This window comes from Myotis yumanensis, unplaced genomic scaffold (genome assembly GCF_028538775.1).
Source record: "Myotis yumanensis isolate MYYU_CA2020_CCGP unplaced genomic scaffold, mMyoYum1.0.hap1 SCAF_4, whole genome shotgun sequence".
Taxonomy (NCBI): domain Eukaryota; kingdom Metazoa; phylum Chordata; class Mammalia; order Chiroptera; family Vespertilionidae; genus Myotis; species Myotis yumanensis.
In genome coordinates, this window is record NW_027223755.1 from 54,013,490 (window position 1) to 54,034,887 (window position 21,398).

The following is a 21,398-nucleotide window of genomic DNA, read 5'->3' on the forward strand; positions in this document are numbered from 1 at the left end:
CTTCTTTGGGTCTCTAGATATTTGGCTTTTAAAGATCCACATCTTGAAATGATTAATTTTACTAATAACAACTGATGTTAGTTTACTCAGATTGCTTTTACTCTGAATGAAGATGATTTTATGAATCTGTAAATGTAATTTCACACCTTGTTTGTTCTATAAAGAATTTGATATTTCCCCTGTGCTAATCTAGAATAACAAAAGCTTAATATGCTAATTAGACCAGACGTCCTTCCGAACGACTTTCCTGACAAAGCCGGGGCTGTGAGGGAAACCTGGGTCCTGGGTGCCAGAGGGAAGCTGGTGCCAGTAGCCAGGGGAAGGAAGGCCTACTCTTGCACAAATTTCATTCATCGGGCCTCTAGTATTAATTAAAGCAAGGGTGACCCTGTTTCTTTGGCAGAGAAGGAAATGAATATTTTTATTGCTAATCGTGTGCCTGGCTAAATCAGTTCAAGAATAGTATATAATAGGTCATGGTTGCATAACACCATTACAGTATGGAAAAGGGCAACAAAGTCCCCCTTCTTTAAAGGGGTATTGAGTATGACAGGGTCATTTCCAAATGTCACTCACCATTTTATTAAACTATAGGCCCAGTGCACGAATTTGGGGTAGATTGGGGCCAGGCCTGTCAGGAAAAGGAGATGGCAGGAGATTGGGTGGCTGGCCCGCCCCTGATTGGGGCCCAATCAGGGGCGGGCCAGCTGCGGGGAGGGGCCACAGGCTATTGGCCAGCGGGCCTCACCCCAATTGGGGTGGGGGGACTGATCTGGGGTGGCGCTGGGTGGGGGGAGGAGCTGCAGGAGATTGGCCAGTTGGCCCTGCCCCTATTGGGGTGGGGGGGCAGGCGATCAGGGGCGGGGCCAGTCAGGGAGAGGGGCTGTGGGCCACTCAGGGTGGTGGGGACCCATCAGGGGCAGGGTAGGCCAGGGGGAGGGGATGTGGGGTGGGGGGGTTGGCCGGCTGCCCCTCCCTCGATCAGGGGATTCGTTGGCCACAGTGGGTGTCATAGCGACTGGTCGTTCTAGTCGTTACAGTGTTCCGGTCGCTGGCTTTTTATATATATAGATATAGAAACCACATTTAATAGGTGTATAAAAAAAGACCAAAAAAGCCTTCTCAAAACCACAATACTAAAATTAATAACTAAATGGAAGCTCCTTTGATACTATAAACAGCCTAACCTCACACTATGACAGTCCCCTCTTCCCATTAATTTACATGTGTAGTTGGTTTTTACAAGTATAAAATACCTTCATTGGAATCTGGACTGGAGTTGTTCAGCTTGGCAATTTCCTCATTTCCTTTAAGGTCCTCTTCCTTTTCCTCATTCATCTCAATGTCATGTATCTTTATTTGGTCCTTTTCCTTGTGTTTTTTAGACTTCTTTTTGGACTTTTTGTGAGACATTGAATGGTTTTCTTCCATAGGCTTTGGACACTTTAGTAGAACTGAATCAGAGGGTAAGGTTTCCAGAGAAGTCCTAGAGGTATATTTATCTTGCTGGTCCTCACAGTTACTACTGTTTTGACTAAAACTGTCAACAGGTAGGTCTTGAGTCCCCCGGCCTTCTGGAGTGCTAGGGGAATTGGAGTTAGAATCTACAGTCTGAGGAGGGTTGGAGGCGGGCAGGTGGTTTGAAGGCAGTGGTGGAGCGGTGGGGATGGCAGCATCTGCAGGGGGCGGCAGGAGGCCTGCAGATTTTTCACTGGTGGAATTCAAATGACCATTTAATGTTGGCGGCACTCTATTTGTTAGGTGAGATATTCGAGCTTTTTTATTCACTAAAGGATCAATGAACTCTGACTCTAAAAGCCGTTTCTGGAGGGAGGAACAGAAAAAAAATATGAGCCAGTTTGCACTAAAATTCAATATATGCATCCCTGGTTACCATAAGAATAACTGAGGTATTTTATTCATACTTAAGTTTATCACTGGTGTTGAGTTAAACCTTTCTCCAAACTTAAGCAAGAACAAACAAGCAAGCCACAAAAACACAAGTGACATAAATTCTTGTCTAATGTAAAGAAATAGAATCTGGCAAAGACAGGGGTGGGCAAAAGCAGGTTTACCGTGCCACGGTGACATTCTTGAGTTAATAAAGCTATTGTTAATAATCATAACATGCATGTCTTTTTCCATACGAACAACTATAAACCTACTTTTGCCCACCCCTGTATATGTTTGTTGGAGTTCTTATCTTTTTCATCATACAGCCCCACCTGAAGTTCTTTCAGAGACTATTGCAATTTATGTGAATTATACCACTCAGGAGAGTACTAAAGAGAAGTAGCCTCCTGACCTATTTATAATAAATGAGAGGAGGACGCAGTTTGTACCATTTCACTCTGTCAGAGCAGGGTTAGTAAAAGACAATAAGCCTACACTTAATCTCTAATGTAAGATGCTCCAGTTATGAATATTTTGACTGTCATTTGTTATTTTACCTGTCTGAAATGGGAACAGCCAGCACCTTCAGAGTAATTTCTCCAAGTATCTCTGAAATACTATTCATTGTTAAAATATTACTCATTTTTCCCTTTCACTGGATTAGAAAATAAGTCTTAATAACTGGTCCATAAAAATGATATGGAATTACTGTTTCAAACACTTAAAAAATCATGCTAAGATTAGCCCAATCCAGCAACAACATTAATATTTAAATTAAAAAGAAAATTCAGATAGATGAAAAGTACGAAGCATACATCCAATGAAATACTGTGGCTTAAACTGCAGCTTGAGATAAAATAAGTTAATCATCTCATTAATTTAATCTGTTTTCAATTTAGCACCATTGATATGGCACCCAGTATATAATCAGGTCAGAAATATAAGCAGCTTCATGGTAAGTGGCATTACAATTGAGGCTTCTATAGATAATGTACATGCAAGGTCAGAAATGCTTTTATTTTGTTCCTCCTCTGTTCCTCACAACAGGCTGCTAATATTTTCTGACACAAATAGCCTTTACCCAGAGCATGCTTGCGGCTTGTCACACATCTGCCCTGCCTCTCTAATCCTTGGGAGGGGAGTCCAGAGAGAGGAGCATTCTGTCAGCAGTACTGGGATAAAGAGGTCTGTCCCACTGTCAGTCCCAAAGACCTTTGAAACTGAGAGAGTTCAAGGCTGGCCGGGCCCTCTGAGAACCAAGCAGGCTTGAACTCTAATACTATCCAAGATCTCCGTACCTTTTTCCAAGACAAACTGAATTGCTTAGGGGAAACTAAGCCAGATTAAATTTCTAATTGCAGCGTCCTGATTGGGATCTAATTGAAATTATTTTCAGAAAATAAAAATGGCAAGAATTTTTTGCTTGCTTGTTTTAAACATATTTTTTCCCCAAGAATATTTTTCTGGAACATGTTTCAGATAAAATTAAATATATTCAATTTTCTATATAATATGAGACCATATATAGTATTGGATAGGTCTTCAAGTTAGTGACCAAATGGAAAAGTAGATAATCTTACAAAATGTAAGCTTTAAAAATGGGAAAGCAAGGTAAACATTAAGTACTTTGACAAGAACTGTAGTACAGTGGAGAACAGTTCTGGGCTCAGAGTTGGTACCTGAATTCCAGACCGAGTTCTGCCATAAACTAGCAATGTGAGTTTGGGCAGACAAGCAACGCATCTTTTGGGGCCTCACTTCCCTCACATATAAATACAGGAACTGAACTAGATGCCCCAGGTCCATTTAGCACTATGACTGTAATTCTATGAAATACCTGAGGAGAAGAAGCAATGTCTCTACTGGAACATACAGGAGATTCTGAACGCCTGGTGCTGGCAGCATTCTGAGATGCATTTAGTTTTCTGTAAAGAACACACATGCTCCAGTTATGGAGAGAATTTTCATGATAGAAAGCTTACCCTTGCTTCTCTTTTCCCAGCTCAGCACTAAAATAACAATGACTAAAATAATCTTATATGCATCATTTTTAAAGGAAAAGAAACTTACTTTGAGAGCACAAACTCTAATGAACGTCTGTCAATTTCATTGTATCCAGGCCAATCTCTCTGAAGCTCTTTGAAAACATAATCCTTTAAGGTATACGAGAGGTCCTTAGGATTCAGATTAGCTACCTGATACATGGTGTGAAAATAGAACAGAACATTAGATTCTTTTGCTCTTTACTAACCTAAAACAGGTACCCTTTTGGAGTTATATTGAAAATAACTGCATCAATTGGCCACAGAGGGACTGCTCATTTTGCATATACATGCTCTCAATAAATGCTGTTCAACTTTATTTGGGGAATTAAAACTTTATGTAAATAGCTAAAAGAATTTCCCCCCTAAATGGCCACTGCACTTGTCATATTTCTAATCAAATAGTAAGCTGACATTAGGCAAAAAGTTGAAGATTTTAAAAATAAATTTCTTCTAGTCAAAGAAATCCAAAAGCAGTTATATTATCAACATCATTGTTATCATTATTATCTACTTTGATTCCTTCGTCACTTGTATTAAGTAGAAACCAAGTAGTGCCCAAATGTTAGGTTACAAACTTTCCCTTCAGTAATCAACAGAAATTATCTCCATAAATAGTATCAATTCTGACAACTTTGTCATTTTCTTGGATAATAAGAACCACTTATTCAAAGTCCTTGAAATTCCAAAAACCAGTAAATGGAAACAAATCAAAATAACCCTCAAATGACATACAATTACTGTTATTAGTCTGCCAGTTTATTCCCAAGTGTAATCTTTTCTTATCCCCTAACTACAATTCCTAGAGTGTCCAGTCCTAGATTCTATTAACAACAGAAATGTACTGATCGAGGAATCAAACCAAGAGTCATTTTTAAGGCTGGCAGAAAAGGATTCCTCTTGTCAGTTCCTACTGGAAAGGTCTTCTTTTTAATAACTTGACTTCTGTGTAAGTACTATTAAATATAGTAGGATAGTATATGCTTTTCTCATAGCTCGGCAGAATACTAATATGTTAATACTGTCATAAAGTAGATAATGGTAGGCTTATCTTAAAATTTAAATTTGCAAATAAACTGACATGAGATACCAGACTTCTCAAAGTGAAATAATATAACAATCCTTAGAGTTCCTATTATCCCGGGTGCTACACATGCTAATAACACCCCAAAACTAGAGATTATGCTTTTACTCTCTCATAAGAGTTAGTATCATGCCTTTAATGTAAGAGAGAATAGATAAAAATAGACTTAAAAGTGTCATTCTTTGAATAATAGATAAAAACCTGCAGGGTTTTTTTTTTTTTTAAATGATGAAATTTAAGAACAACTTTGAAATGTTTCTTCTTTAATGGACATCATCTATGGTGAATTTGAATGCTAATCAACATTTATGACCCAAAGTCAGTATAAAAAATATAGGAAGTTCCAAACCATTGACTTTAACGAAATTTATGACCTACTTTTATAATTAAGCTTGTGATTGTAAGATAACTGATCAGAACTAATACTTTATACACTCATATCCTTTAATGAAGACAAGTGATCTCAACCTACGCAATAGTAGAATACTGGGCAAGACACTATGTAGTAGGTAAAAATATTCTAGTTTATACCAACTAAAGACTGGTAATACATTGTACAACTTTGCCTATATAAACCAATAAAAATTATGACAATCATTTAGGTGATTCAATATTAAAAACAGACAATGAGAGAGTCTTGCTTACTTTTTTAAAATGAAATTTCAAGGTAAAGTTTATTTAACCCAAATGAAGATAGTGACTCAAAACTTTAATTGTTTAAGAATTCAGAAGCCTCTAACTTATAAATCCTAGTATAAATGCCCACATTTCAATTAGTTTTTAATTAAGTGTTTAAACAAATGCTTTAATGTAATATTCAGGAGCTATATTTCATATAGCAAAAATGGTCCTGAAATTTCTCTACCTCAATAATAATAATGGTTACAGCAAAAACAAGCCTTCTTAAATGAACTTCTCATTAAGAAGGTAGGTGGAAGGAACTCTCTCCTGCTGTTCTTACCTGTTGCAGAATTGCTCCGAGAGAGTTCTTGTCTTTTTGATTGACACCATCTTTCTGCAGTCGAGCCAGCAGCTCAGGTTTCTTGTAGGCCTTCAGTGCCAGTAAGTGAATCACCCTGTCCCTATATGGCCGCTGAGAAACACTGCTGCTGCCGTGTGTCTTTCGAATTGTATTTGCAGGGTTCATGGGGGTTGACCGTTTCCTCTCAGGCACTGCATCTGATAGAGCTTGAGGTGCTTTCCGAATCTGCACTCTTTTCCCTACAGTCCAGTGGAAACGATATTTGTTACACATTTGTGGGTAATAATATGAATTGGGAATTTTTTGATGAAATCATTTATTGAAATAAATATTTATTATAAAAGTATTTTGGCCACTTAGCTATGCATTGATAATAATTAGTGACACACATCATAGCAACAAAGTGGAAATTTTAAGGATGTAGGTATTTGATGTTAAATGAAAATTTACAGAACTTAAACATCTTACATATTATTTCTAAAATTACACCTAGAAAAAAATTAGAATGAAACTGTATAAATCCTCATTTTATAATGTCTGAGGTGTAATCTTATAGCTCATTTAATATACTCTAAGCCCCTAACTGCTCACTCTGGTTAAAAAACGGAAACAACTGGTAGTGACATACAATGAGGGGCAACTGCTTTAGGTACAAGTTTAGCAACTAGAAATAATGGCTAAGTAAAAGCAGTCATTTAAGTGGTATGGTCTAGGGTGAAAATGACTGGCTTAGTGGGGAGGAGATTTACTGAATAATTCTGTCCATGCTAGGCTCCGGAGGCCTGGCCAGAGGGGCTGTTTGAAACCATCCTATTGAAGGTAAAGGGGAAAGGATGAATATGTCACTAGCTCTTATTGTTCTTTACTATCTGGACTTAACTAATTTTAAATATCAGATCAAAACACTGCACAACTAAGGAATTCAACATTAAAGGGATATTGTCCCACGATAAGAAAAGCTGTTAAATTAGGGTGCAATTAGAGTTTTGGAATTAGATTTAGATCTGGTTTCTGAATTTTTCTTAATTTAGAGACAGCTAGATCAATGTCATATGGGCTGGAAACAAACTGATGATCCTGCATCAATTATGTGTTGGGGAGGGCACTGCTTTCAATGGGATAAGCTCAAATGGTAAAGTGCTCTCTTAGCATCTGGAAGGTTCTATGATAAATACCCAAGTTTTCCTACTTGTACTTCTTTGTGGAAAAGTTTCATGGACAAATGCCTAATGTCCACTGTTGCTTCATGTTAGGCTGCAAGCTCCATGCAGGCAGGGCTGTGGCTGCTTTGTCCCTCAGTAGACCTTGATTCAGAATGTAATGGCTAGCAAAGTGAAAGACTAGCAAAGTGTCAAAGTGAAGACAGCAAGAGAATAATTAGATAGTAGAGAAGCCAGAATCAAAACGGTGTATATTCCCACACTGCCAGACTGCCAGAATGGGAAGACACTGAACTTTCTAAAATGGCAAATGCAAACCTCCCAATCCACCATTTCTCAGTTGCAATAGTGCTAACAAACGGTACTATTCTCTGAATTTTTAATAGGGATTTGGTGGGGGAAGAGAAAGAATTGGGGTCACAAAAGTTTCAGAAATGCTATAATTTCAAACTCCCTTCCTCTTGAAACCTTTTTAACTTACTCTGACCCAAACAAGATTACTGTGGGGTACCCCAACTCCCTAGGGAGGAAGGTGGGCAGAGAATGTTTAGTTAAGCTCAACACACCATGACTAGTCATTTAGAATTAATTCAAGCCAGCAAGACAGGCAAATAAAACTGAAAACACAAAGTGACAGTACTACCTCTGTGTTCTGGGCTGTCTTACTCTTCTGTACGTCTGACCCACCTCTGATCCTCAGTCTCAGGAGAACCCCAAGGTCTCCTGAGTTTACCCGCACCCCTCCCTGAAGCAGACATACAGCAGACAAATGAGGCTCACTCTGCCCTTAAGAGGGGTGTAAGTATGATGTTTGAATGGAAAATAGAATCTGGACAGGGATATGACAATGTTAGAGTCACCTAGGGCCTAATGCTAGACTTTCATCCATCAGTCAATGAATCTCTTCATTTTTCTTTTAAATTGCCAGTCATGAGGTAACCCATTTCTTTCAAATGCTGAAAGAACAATCCAGCCATACTGGGCCAATTAGTTTTATGCAAAAATTACTTGCTCACTGACTCCCGATCAATCTGTGCCTATTCAACTAGGAAGGAGTCCTCTGGTTAAGGTTAGAGAGCCTACAGATTAGTGCTGTAAGTGGTTAAAGAGTTCAGATGCTAAAGAAAATGAAAAAAGTAAAGCTGGAAAATGTCAGGGTCAAAGTGGACGGAAAAAAGGCTTTATTTTTATTTCTTACATGTGCCTCAGAAAAGCCCTTTTAATAAAGCCTATGGGAGAACCTAATTCTCTTCCCAGACCCAACCGCTAATCAATTCCCTGGGCTCCGTATATAAACAGCAGCAGTAGGCCTGATAGGGTTGGGTAATCTAGGACTATATCTAAACTGTTGTTTCATAACAAGGGGTCCACTTCTAGCTTCCCCATTTAATGAGATGGTAGAAGTATCTATCACTTCATCTAATGGCTGAGTAAATTGGAAGGTAAATCTTAAAACAGTACATCAGAAAGAGAGCAGGGATTGTAGCCATCTCCTGCAGTTGTTTTTCTGTTCTGTGGAACCAGACCAGAAGCCCTGACAACACTGACCCAAGGCTTTAAAAACACTGGCAGGACTTTGATGATGGTGTGACTGTCATGGTTAAATACATACTCCACTGCAGTGGAATCCATCTCCACCATGTGGCATTTATGACCACTTTTCAAAAGGTTTACTATCAAAATATATTTACACAACAGATACAAATTGTTAGAACTATAAAGAATCTAGATATGTGTAGTTCAAACCCCCTTAATTAATATTTGAGAAAATTAAGGTCCACAGAGGTGAAATGATTTGTCTGAGGTCACTCAAACATGCACTAACTCATAAGAAATGAGAAGGATGGGGGCAGAAGTTAGGAAAATTGGGAACAGAATCTGAGAAATTAGATTGGTTGGGCTGTTTTCTATACCTAAGTAAATATTAGCATTATAAACATTTGTAATTCAGTACAAGTCTAGAATTTTGGTAGGAGTCACTGAGCAGACTTAAGATACTAGTAAACCTGAAGCAATGGTCGTGATTTTTTTCCTTTTTAACAAACAGAAGGATTATAACACAACAGTGCTTACCACTGATATAAATGCTCTGACTCAAAGTAGAAATTCGACTGAAGAAATAATGTTTTCTACTGCACTTCTCCAGGCAAAATAGGTTTTGGTTCTTTTCAGCCCACAAGAGGCTTTCAAAGCTCATATTCTTGGGTGACTAAGCCAGGTGACCCCTAAGGAATACATTCCCTTAAACTTGGCCTGTGCCCTAATTCAACCGACAGAGGCTTGGCCGGGCATTATGCCACCATAATCCTACAATGGGACCAGCATTACTCCCATTTATCCTCTAGCCTGGCTGACACTGTTGAAAGAAACCTTATTCTTCAGGTACTTCTAAGCTGGCATAAGTGAATTTTTGATATCATTTTATATGATATATTCAATTATGAATTAAAGAGGTATCTCCTGTTGTCTTAAGAAAATAACATAACTTGTTAGTGAGGCCAAATTCATATCATTTGCTACTTGCTGATACCAACAACTTGATATATAAAAGGAGAGATGGAGAGGTAATCATAATCTACTTCATAGGATGGTTGTGGTATGTAAAATGCTAACCAGTGCCTTAAACATCACAAGTACTCAATAAGGGCTGGGTAATATTAATATTGAAGGGTGGCTGATTGCATTTTAGAGAGCTGAATGAGTCAGGTAGTTTTGAGATACTGAAAAAATGCAGGAAGATATACATTGAGATACCTAGAAGGAAAGACACATGGTAAAGGACTGATGACGGAAAAAGTTAGAAGAAAAAAAATCAAAACATGGGATAACAAAGAACAGTAAAAAAATATAAAAAACAACAATAACTGAAAAGCCCATCTGGATACTAGTTTTTTGCTCCCCTCAGTTCAGAGTTGATGAGACTTTTCTTAAGAGTAGCTTGTCCAGTTTTGAACTTTGAGGTGAAGAATTGCAGGTAGTACAGAGGAAAGCAATAAAAATAATTAAAGGGTTGGGATGCAGGCTGTATTAAGAAAAGTTAAAAGGAGCTGGGGTTATTTGACCTAGAGAATAAAAGGCTGAGGAGGTTAATGACAAGATTCAAGACCAGACCAGAGAAAAATACTGTGCTGTGATGGTGAGTGGCTGGGGCACTGAGGACACAGCACAGAGGAGAAGACTCAGCACTCGGGCTGGCAGAGTCCATTGCAGGGCTTCCATGTGGGAACATGTGTGCAAAGAGGGGGGCTAGCTCTTCTTTGAATGGCATAGATGGAATGTGGTTCAGATTAAAACTTAGGTGACCGCAAATAACCCCAGCTCCTTTTAACTTTTCTTAATATCTTTGGGTCATTCCCAAAAATATAAATTATTTGTAGTGCCTATAAGAAACCTTGCAAATTCTAAAATCCCCATACAATTAGGGAGTATATGATCTATGGCAGTGGTCGGCAAACTTATTAGTTAACAGAGCCAAATATCAACAGTACTTCTTCAAAATAGACTCGCCCAGGCCAAAAACCGACTTCTGCGCATGGGCCACGAAGTTTCAATCGCACTGTATGTGCGCCCGCACGTGGTGTTTTGTGGAAGAGACACACTCAAGGGGCCAAAGAGCCGCATGTGGCTCACAAGCCACAGTTTGCCGACCATGGGTCTATGGGATTCTGGGTGTTAAAAAGTCTGTTGTGTAAACTGCAAATGAACTGTACCTGACCCTATCAAAACGAACAAAAACACATGGACATAAGGAGCACCCAAGGATCATTCAATGGAAAAGTATAGTAATCATTGCTGACTCTCAAGCTTTGGAATAAATCAACATAAGGGTTTTCAGCTAGTTATACTGGGAGGGAAAAACTGATTTTGATGGCTTGAGTCTTCTATTCCTTTGTCAAACACACCAATATGTCTCACTATTTCTAAAATGGTGGTATTGGACAGAAAAAAAAATACATTTAAAGTGACAGGGATAGCAAATTTATAGTTTGTACTTATATATAAATGCAGCAGATCTTGTGCATTTTAAAAATAATCTGGGATTTAGCCTGCTAATACAGAAATTAATTAAGTAAGGATAAAAGGGAAAGAACGGGGGTTGGAAGTTGCTAGCTCACTCAGCAGCAAAGGGAAGGTGAAAGTCTCATTGCTGGTAACTTACTGGGCAGGAACTGGACCCCATGGGTATAGACATGAATTGTTGTTAAACCAAACTCAATGTATCTAAGCTAAGCACCAGGTCCCAAGAGCACTGGCTTTGTTCCAAAGAAATACTTATTAAAGACATTAGTGGAGCTTCTCAAAGCTGATTGTATTGTAGTTAGGTCAGCAATGGGAAAATTACAGAAGCAGGATTCTAACAAACTATGGAAAGATATTGATTAAGAGATTTGGTTCTTCAAGAGACAATTTTTGTGAGCATTTATGTTTCCAAATTAATATCCTTTCATCATTTACTATCCAGTGACTTATGTTACTAAACTGACCAAAGCCTCAAAGGGTTCATTCTCACTCTTGACAATTCCCTTTGTTACTGTTAACAGTCACTGTGACTGAACTCTAAAATTGTTAGGGTCACTGCTCATAAAGGAGAGACTCATCTTGCTGGTCTGGTCCTCCTTTCCTTCAATCTGATGCATATGAGTGAACTGATGATAAACATAATGGAAGTGGGGCAGGCTCTTAATTATTGGATGAGGATGAGGATCCATAAATGACATCACAATTGAGGTACGAAGGAGGCATAACCCTAACGCTTGCTATAGACACATCTTATACTTTTGTAATAAAATTCACTATTATGCAAAGATCCTCTGAATATGGAAGCAAAAGCTGCAACAATAAGATTATCAACTCATAAATCCTACAAAAAGATTTTTGTAAAAATAATCCTACAAAAGTGCAAAACAAAAACCACACCATCCGCCATTGAAATTACATCATCCAATGACAAAGAAAATACAATGGTACCACTCTTACAACTCACATAGTAAAATAACTTGACCAGATCTCAATATCATAAAATAATAACCATTAGCTAACACAGAATTCAGATTTATGAAATAAAAGCTTTACATCTGTTCTTCAATTAACCAGTACTCTGAAGAGAACAAATGATTTTTGACAATGTTATCTATACTGTTCTGAAAACTAATTTTTGTGTTTTCATGAAATTAATATTACCAGTATTTACCTACAGTGATCTTGCAATATTCCCATCAATCAGCGAGAAGAAGAAAGATATATATACAAACCTACATATGGTCCACCGGGTTTAATAACTTTTGTGCTTCGGTTGCGGGATTCCTCCTCTGCCTGGGTCATTCTTTCTCGTGTCATCTGATACGAGTCGTTTGTTGCACACACTGTAATTTTATCTTGTATAAATCCCAGGCAATTGAGCTGGGAGGCTCCAGAGCTGTCAAGTAAGGCGATGGCTTTGTTAGACATGCCCCTCATTTTGTACAATAAAGTACAAGAAAGAATTGTACAATCCTAAAATCAGCAGCCCGAATAAGAACTGAAATCCTAAAATAACTAATATTAGTAATGTTTAATTGTAAAGACTATTTAAAATATTTGAGTTTCTCTTCTTCATTTCATGTCACTTTTTCCCCATTATTGTGAATAGAGTGGATGAAGTGAGCTCTCAGAGATCAAATCCATGAAATTTTTTTAGAAAAATCAGCATTTGGAGTGAATACCAGAATCCTGATGAGTACTATAGTTCTTTCATTTAACAGTCAACTATTTTTAAGAATTAGCTACCACTGATATGAGAAACGTTAAAAGTTCACTTATAGTGGGACCATAATACATGGTTGATAGAAAGACTAGATAAAACAAATACACCACAATTCTTTTGATTTTTAATAAGATGTTAATTTTAAAGCTAAAATACTGCCACATTAAAACTTACTTTATTATTATTAGCCCAAAGATTTTAAACATTTGTAGAATTTATATTTAACACATTGTTAAATCTCTACATAAGCTGACCTATTTATATAGTAAATATTGAAGAAAATACTGGATAGATTTTGTCAGAAATAATTACCATGGCCTTAAAACAGATTGGACTATAAAAGTAATGAAAATGCCATTGCAACTCTGATACTCGCTTTTGTTATAATGCTAAAAAATAAGAGTTAATAAAAATTTATTAAATTGCTAATAACTGTCTGTACAAATACTTTCAAAAAATCGGTTCATTCATCTCATAAATATTTATGGAGCAGGGACTGCATGCCAGCAATGTGTGAGTACACAGGCTATGACAAGGACTGAGACAGATCTGGTCCCTCTTCCAAGGAGCTCTGCCTAATGGGTGACAAGGATGAGCAAACTGGAAATTATGACATGATGTGATAAACGCCAGGGGTAGAGAACTCCCAGGAAGTGCTGCATCTGGACGTGTGGGAGAGGGGAGAGGCAAAGGCTTCCTGGAAGAAGTGATGCTCAAGTGACCTAGAGGGATGACTAGACAAATGGGAAGAAGGACAGCAATGTTCCAGGAGGATGATCAACCTGTGCAGACCCAGGGGGAGCAAGGAAGAGTTTTTCAGTTAAGCCAGAGGGAGATATAAAGGACAATTAGAGATGAGGCTGAAGAGGGCCTGAGAAGTACAATACACAGGGCTTTGAGGCCCTGGTATGGATTTTGGACTTTATCCCAAGAATAAAAGAAGCTGAAAATATCTCCTTTGTATTGCAGAAAGATCAATTTGGATAAAGAACAGATTGGGAGGAAGAAGGTAAGAGAGCAGTTAGGAGGCTACTAAAGAACTACAGGCAAGAAGTGATGACTTGAACCGGTGTAGGGTGGTGTGGATGCAAAATAGTAAACAAATTCCAGAGATAGCGAGGAGGCAGAATTGATAGGATTTGGTCAGTCATTGGCCATAAAGGGAGAGAGCGGGGAATAGAAGTTAAAAGATTGTGCCCAGGTTACTAAATGTGTGGAGCTGACACTTATTGAGACACTGGAGTGGGGTTGGGAGAGAGAAAATAAGTTTTGTGTTGGACATGGTGACTGAAGAAATTAGGAGACATCTCAAGAGGGAACCAACTGTGAAGAATACTAATATTTAGAATAAGCAATAAGAAGATGAAAAGACCATAGGAGACTGAAAAGGTAAGCCAAAAAGGTAAGCCAAGGAAACCAGAAAAGCAGTGTGTCATGGAAGCCACTGATACAGAATGCTTCAAGAATCAAAGTGGTCAACAGTGTGAAATGTTGGCAACAAATCTAGAGTAATAAGAAACTAGTAAGCACTCACTGGATTCAGGGCAAGGAGGTCAAGGACTCCCATTGGGGAGCAGTTTCAATGGAATAATGGGGACTAAAGCCAGGCTTTGGCTCCAGAAGTGACTGCAAATGAGGTTACTTACCGTTATTTTCTTTTTAAATCAGACTCACCTGAGCATTATGAATGTTGAGAAACCGATAAAGGAGGGGAATGAGAGAGGGAGGGAGAGATTTAAGCCTCAGGGGAATCAGGATGGAGAAGAAAAAGAGGAATAGAAGACTGCAGTAGAGTACAGAAAAGACCACAGGTGGCAGAAAGTTTGAATTCCAAGATCTCCCACTACTTACTATGTAATTTACATAGTGAGAATAAGCTGAATGTGTTGCCAATCACAATGAAGTTTTAGTTTGCACAATTCAAGATTAAGTTAGAACTTTCAGCGATGTGTCTTATTTTATATCTCTGCCTACTGTGCTCACTTGAAATACAACTTTCTCAACTTGCACAATTGAAGATCAAGAAACAGATCTTTACATGAAAACTAAACCCTGCAAGCAAGAAGGTACTCTCTAGAATTCCCATTCATCCCTTTTCAACTGAGGTACCTTAAAAGTTCAAATACACTGACATCCTATCCTATATAATAAAAGCCTAATATGCTAAGTGTCTGGTTGTCTGCTCGTCCGTTCAACCAATCAAAGCGTAATGTGCTAATGATATGCTAAGGCCACTCAACCGCTTGCTATGACATGCACTGACCACCAGGAGGCAGACAGTTGACCAGTCACTATGACATGCACTGACCACCAGGAGGCAGACGCTCCGACTGGTAGGTTAGCTTGCTGCTGGGGTCTGCCTGATTGGGACTGAGTGAGATGGACTGGACACCCTGGAGCCCTCCCTCGGTCCCTCCCTGGCTGGCCAACCTCCCGCATCCCTCCCCAGTCCCGATTGTGCACCGGTGGGGTCCCTCGGCCTGGTCTGTGCCCTCTCGCAATCCAGGACCCCTTGGGGGATGTTTCAGACTGATCCCGCAGGTCAGACCAGGGGACCCCACTGGTGTACAAATTCGTGCACCAGGCCTCTAGTATGTATATAAACATCCTATGGTCTTTCTCTATCCTAGCTCACTGTTTCCCATACTTGAGTGCCCCAAACTATGTATTTTCACTAGGTCTGTGAATGAGCAAATTTAAGGAATTTTTGAAAAGTAAATTTGACTTGGGATTTCCTCCATTTTATATAGGAGAAAGTGTGATTTAAGGAGATTTATACAGAAAGATAAGAAAGGAGACTAGTTAATATGTAGTTTTTGATCATCTATTCATTAAGCATTTAATTTGAGCTCCACCAGCATTGTAAGACTAGAAAAAGGGCATAAGAAAGCCCCTGCCTTTGAGGAGCTTGCACAATTGCATGAAAGACAGGATCCATGGGAAAAATAAAAATGAAATCAAACAGAAAGGTGGATACAGATTAAAAAAGTTTGCTTGCCAGGTTGAGAACTGAAAGTTTGAGTACTTTTGGTTTTTTAGTGGAAAATTTCAATTTATACCATACAACACCATTTTATAAAGCACTTTGAATCATACTTTTATACTTGGATCACACTTTTTATACAGCACACTTGGATCATATTATTGCATTTGCTCCAATTTTTTCACAATAATTATTTCTTTTCTCTTGCTGCATTATGTATAGTTTTAAGTGACCTTAAATCAGTGGTTCTCAACCTTCTGGCCCTTTAAATACAGTTCCTCATGTTGTGACCCTACCATAAAATTATTTTTGTTGCTACTTCATAACTGTAATGTTGCTACTGTTATGAATCGTAATGTAAATATCTGATACGCAGGATGGTCTTAGGCGACCCTTTGTGAAAGGGTCGTTTGACCCCCAAGGGGTTGTGACTCACAGGTTGAGAACCGCTGCCTTAAATCCTTCTTCAAGCAAGCAAAGTAGAAATAAGCACAGAGGATATTTGTGATGTAAGGGAGAAACCATATCACCTATGATGATCTGACTGGTATTGAAGAGGGAATTAAGTTCTTTAACACGTTAAGCACCATGTCAGTCACTGGTGACTGACACTATACTTTCCATCTGGACCCGTCAGTCACTGGTGCCGCCAGCATATCGGTGAAATTGGACATTGTGGGCTAAATGGAAAGGAAGACAAAACAGGCTTGGTGCTTAACGTGTTAATAAAATTCCTAAGGGGACATTGTTCAATTTGATGTCAAAATGATATCACTATCCTATCCTATATAATAAAAGGCTAATATGCAAATAGACTGAACAGCAGAACAACCAACCAGTTGCTATGATGTGTGCTGACCACCAGGAGGCGCGCCTGGAACATGGCGGACATTGGCAGCAGGTGGCAGAGCACAAAACATGTTGGGCATCGGCTGCAGCGGGATGGTGGAGCAGGTGAGTGGGGGTGCCAGACCAAGACGGGGCACTGGTTGTTGTCATCAGGGAGAGCCTCTGGTGGTTATTGAAAATTCTTTGCTCCTGTGTGCCACGGTCAAGCCTGGTGCTCGCACCTGCTGCCAGTGCCGGCCCCACTCACACCCGCTGCCAGCACCCGGCGATGACCCCACTCACACCTGCAGCTGGTGCCAGAGCTGCTGCTCATACCTGCTGCCAGCGCCCAGTGCTGGCTCCGATCGCTCGGCACCATCAGCAAGTGCTAGCGGTGGCTGCCAGCCCCAGCCGCCCCTGAGGGCTTCTTCACCTCCCCCTGCTCCTGAGGGGCAATTGGGACAGCAGCCACCGCTTGCACACGCTGATGGTGCCAGCCCCGCTCGCACCCACTGCTGGCGCTGGCACCAATTGCTCCGCGTCGTCAGCAGGTGTGAGTGGGGCCAGTGCCGTCAGTGCGTGGGAGTGGCGGCAGTGGGAGTGGCGGCAGTGGGAGTGGGACTACAGGCAGACAGGGGACCGGGGCCACGGCGGGAGGGGCTGGGTGAGGGCGCAGAGGATAGGTCGAGACCCACCCCTGTGCCCACCACAGCCTCTTGGCCCACAGTTCCTTTCAAGGTGCACTGGGCCCCTGGTAGTATAATAATTTTCTAAAGACAAGAATTCCAGGTGAATGCACTACAATTAGAAATCGGTATATAGTGTGGTATGCCATGAACACTGGACTAAAATTAAGAGAACTCAGTTATCATTCAGCCTAGTCACTAAATAAACAATTATGTAACTGTGGATAAATCACCTGTAAAAAGATGGGGTTGAACAATTACCAAGGACCCTTATACTTGGTGATTCTAGAATTGATTGTAACACTATCCCATAGAACTTTCTGCAATGGTGAAAATGATTAATATCTGTGCTGTCCACTCTGATAGCAACCAGACACCTGGCTATTGAGCCTGTAATGTGTGGTTAGTTTGAGTGAAGTAAAAGTTTTAAATTTTATTTCACTTTTATCAATTGAGATGTAAATAGCCACATGTAGTCATTAGCTATCCCAGTGAATAGTGCAGAAAGGTCTATAAAATTTACAACATGCAATTTATACCAAAAATATAAGTTTGGAGGTGGGCAATTTTTAGAAAGCAAAATTAACATTCAGGGGAAAAGGCAGATTAAAAGGTAGTTACCTTAAATGAGAGGAGAAATTTAGAACTCTTTCAGTGATGCGTCTTATTTTATATCTCTGCCTACTGTGCTCACTTGAAACACCTTTCCCTTCTCTTTCTCTCATGCACAGCAAGCATTAACACAGTTTCAAGTGCAGCGCAGACAAGATAGGGATGGATGGCCCAGGGCACTTTGAGCCAATATCAGTGACTCCTGGGAGGTTAAGGGCTCTAAGGCCTTGTCTTTATCCACAGGCGGAACAACTCCCCCTACTCAAGGGGCCCATTCTTTAATCAGAAACAACCAGAGCAAAGAAGAGTGAAACAAGTAGCTTATTGTTTACAGAGAATCTAAGTAGATAAGAGTTCCATGGTACCCTGGGATGTGGGTGTGTAGTCTTGTATTCTTTCTTAAAAAAAAAAAAATGCTATGCTGGGGTTAATTTCTTATTTTCATTCTGCTGCAGAATAAAGATTTTTAAAAATCTACTTTAAAATATGGCTTGCATAGGGAAGAAGAAAAAGAATATGCAAGGTATATAGGATTTTTTTCTCCTTTACCTGTAAATACTAGTCTTGAGTGTACTATAAAAGGCACTCTTATTTAAATGCAGTGAATATAAACTTTTTTTAAATCCCCAAACTTGTCTTTAATAAAACAAGCAAATAAACCATGTTTTATAGGTTGAAAAAAAATCTGTACTTTAAAAATCCCTCGAGAGTAAGAATGTTAAAATTTTTGTGATCATTGCCCACAGTGACAAATATAATTACTAGCACAGAGTAGGTGCTCAATATTTCTCAAATACTGTAAATAAATGAGCTTTGCCATTCAATTCAATAAATATTTATAAATGACTACTATGTATTTTATTGTTTAATTTTTTAAAAACCCTCAGAGAAAAATGATTTTCCCTTTAGCATACCCTGAAATGTACTTACCTGGAGAATCTCTGCTGAATGCAGTCAAAGCTGCCTTGAGGGTTGTCTTTACCCACATTTGACAAATAGAAGTTAAATGTATGCACTTCATTGATGGGATCATTTCTGGGAATTTTGACAAGCTAAAAGGAGGAAAAAGAGAAAAACACCTCAAATTATAAATTTTCTATAAAATGATCTGATGGCTGACTGTCTTCCAAGTAACGTTCACTTTATGCCCGAGCCCTATTTTGCATTTAAGTTACCCAATCATCTAAGAAATCTGGCAAGTATATCTATAACTCACCATATTCTCATGTCCACTTTTTACCCTAAAGTGCCAGTAATCACTTCTACTCAGCAATTAGTTTATGAGAGGAACCATCTTCACTGAAAATAAGCAAACAATTACAGTTCAACGAAAGAGTTACTAGTGAATTGGCCAAAAAATTCGTCCTCTTTTGAGCTACACAGGTTCTGTTTGGCTGATATGACCTCTTGCTGAATAGCTTCTAGATATTTAAATGCTCTCTACGATAGCTGTGGCCTATGCGGCTTATTTGGTTGAGTGTCATCCCATGCATTGAAAGGTTGCTGGTCCGATTACTGGCCAGGCCACATGCCCAGGTTGCAGGTTGGGATGCAAACAATAGATGTTCCTCTCACATTGATGTTTCTCCCTCTCCTCCCTTCCTCTCCTTCTAAAATCAGTTTTAAAGAACACATTTAAATGCTTTCTAAGATAAAGTCCATGTCCCAATCTTTTGCTCTTTTATTATATATACATATTTAATTTAAATCTTCCTACTTTGAGTAATATTTTTGAATAATATCTAGCAGCATAAGGTGAATGCCATAATTACATTTACAGCAAAATGAACCCCTCATTCATCCTTATGCTTATAGAACTGGGTCAGCAGCCTACTGAGATGGTTTTGCAAGGCACAGTGAGGCTGAGCCCCAGGCAACACTGTGAAACAGAGTATGTTTTCCATGCTCTTGCTCAAAGTCTGGTTTCTCTGCTAGATGAGGGAAGGGATAGGACTGCTCTAGACAACTGAGCCCCTGCACCAGGATCATATTCCTGGCACATGGTAAAAGCTTCATAAACATCTGTGAGCAAATGAACTGGAACATTCTCACTGGCTTTCAGCTTTTCCACTCTTTCCAGCTCCTGAAACCTTTCTTCCCTTGGGTCTGCAGGGGCCACCATGGGGACAATTAAAAAAAGGATTTGTTGGCACAAATGTAAAATATGACATCCTGCTGTCCAGCCCCCAAATACACATAGTCTTAGTAATTTAGTACAAAACCGGGAGGGTAAAGTGCTGTATAATTCTCATTCTTCTCCCCCCATCTGTCCTTTCCATGATTGGCAGATTAAGACTCAGAGTTACCTGGGTGTCGGGTGTGTGTGGATGCACACACATACACATACACATACACATACAAACACTCATTAATGTGCTAATAAATATAAGTATGTATGACCTCTATATCAGTGGTTTTTAGAGCTGCAGCAATGCAGATGGTACAAACTGACCTAATCTCAGGCGCTTCCTGGAAAAGATCTGAATAAGATGTCATCAAGTGATCTTTGTATCTTCAAAATTTCAAAAGCTCAAATTACATGGTCTATAGATGTAGTGTATCTAATTTCCTGAAGATGGTACAAATTAGATACAAATTTTATTTGTATCAGTATATAAATATACTCTTACAAATAAAATGGATATACAAAGGAGTACTAATGTTTATAGCTGGTAAGTCTGCATAACAGTTTGGTCCCATGGGCAGTAAAGTAGGAGACTGACTTAGTGGAAAGAGCAGGTTGTACATGACAATTTAGGCAGGCAGGGGTGGGGTAGGGTGGAGGGAATGGAGACTTCAGAACTAAACCAAGGGGACTCAGAGGGAACCAGAGCCTGTTGGTCCACTCTGTGGAACTGTTAAGGCCATAGCTAAGGTGGGATTTGAAAGCTTGTCTAATCAAGGGCAATAAATGAGACATTTCAGAGACTAGACGTGAGGAAACTTGCGAATACTCATCACTCATCTCTCTGACATATAGGAGCCTATTCCACAGTGAAATAGGAGTCAGTCCTTTCCTCCAGAATGGTCACAAAGCATTTCTTATCAACTGGCCTTTGAATTTACGGAATATGAAAATGAAATTACTGTTATTAGTGGGCCTAGGGTCAACTTCTAGGGACTGGGCTAGCCACCGTGGGAAAAGAAATTCTTAAGTCTGATTTAGAAGCCATCTTGGAAGAGTATCCCTTTAGCGATAGGAACTTCTCAATTTTAATTATAGTATTTTCAGCTTTTTCTATAGCTAAGTGGGTATAACTTTATATTTAGGTATTCTAAATATGGTCAGCTTGAAATTTTTAGCTAAATGCCTTAAGAATGAAATATTTTAAAAGAATCTAAGACTATGATTCCAAACAGCTTCTTATTCAAAATGAAGAATATA

The 21,398-nt window shown here is 39.3% G+C and overlaps 1 protein-coding gene across 1 annotated transcript in view; it reads right to left on the reverse strand.

The window, feature by feature from the left end:
- The window catches only part of ELL2 (elongation factor for RNA polymerase II 2), an 86,471-nt gene that overhangs the window by 11,325 nt on the left and 53,748 nt on the right, over window positions 1-21,398 (reverse strand). Inside the window, exons 3-8 of the mRNA XM_070412362.1 lie at window positions 18,944-19,065; window positions 12,414-12,577; window positions 5,981-6,240; window positions 3,964-4,088; window positions 3,731-3,818; window positions 1,257-1,824 (exon numbers count right to left, since the gene is read on the reverse strand). Coding sequence (XP_070268463.1) covers window positions 1,257-1,824; window positions 3,731-3,818; window positions 3,964-4,088; window positions 5,981-6,240; window positions 12,414-12,577; window positions 18,944-19,065 — 1,327 coding nt within the window. The remainder of the gene's footprint in view (window positions 1-1,256; window positions 1,825-3,730; window positions 3,819-3,963; window positions 4,089-5,980; window positions 6,241-12,413; window positions 12,578-18,943; window positions 19,066-21,398) is intronic.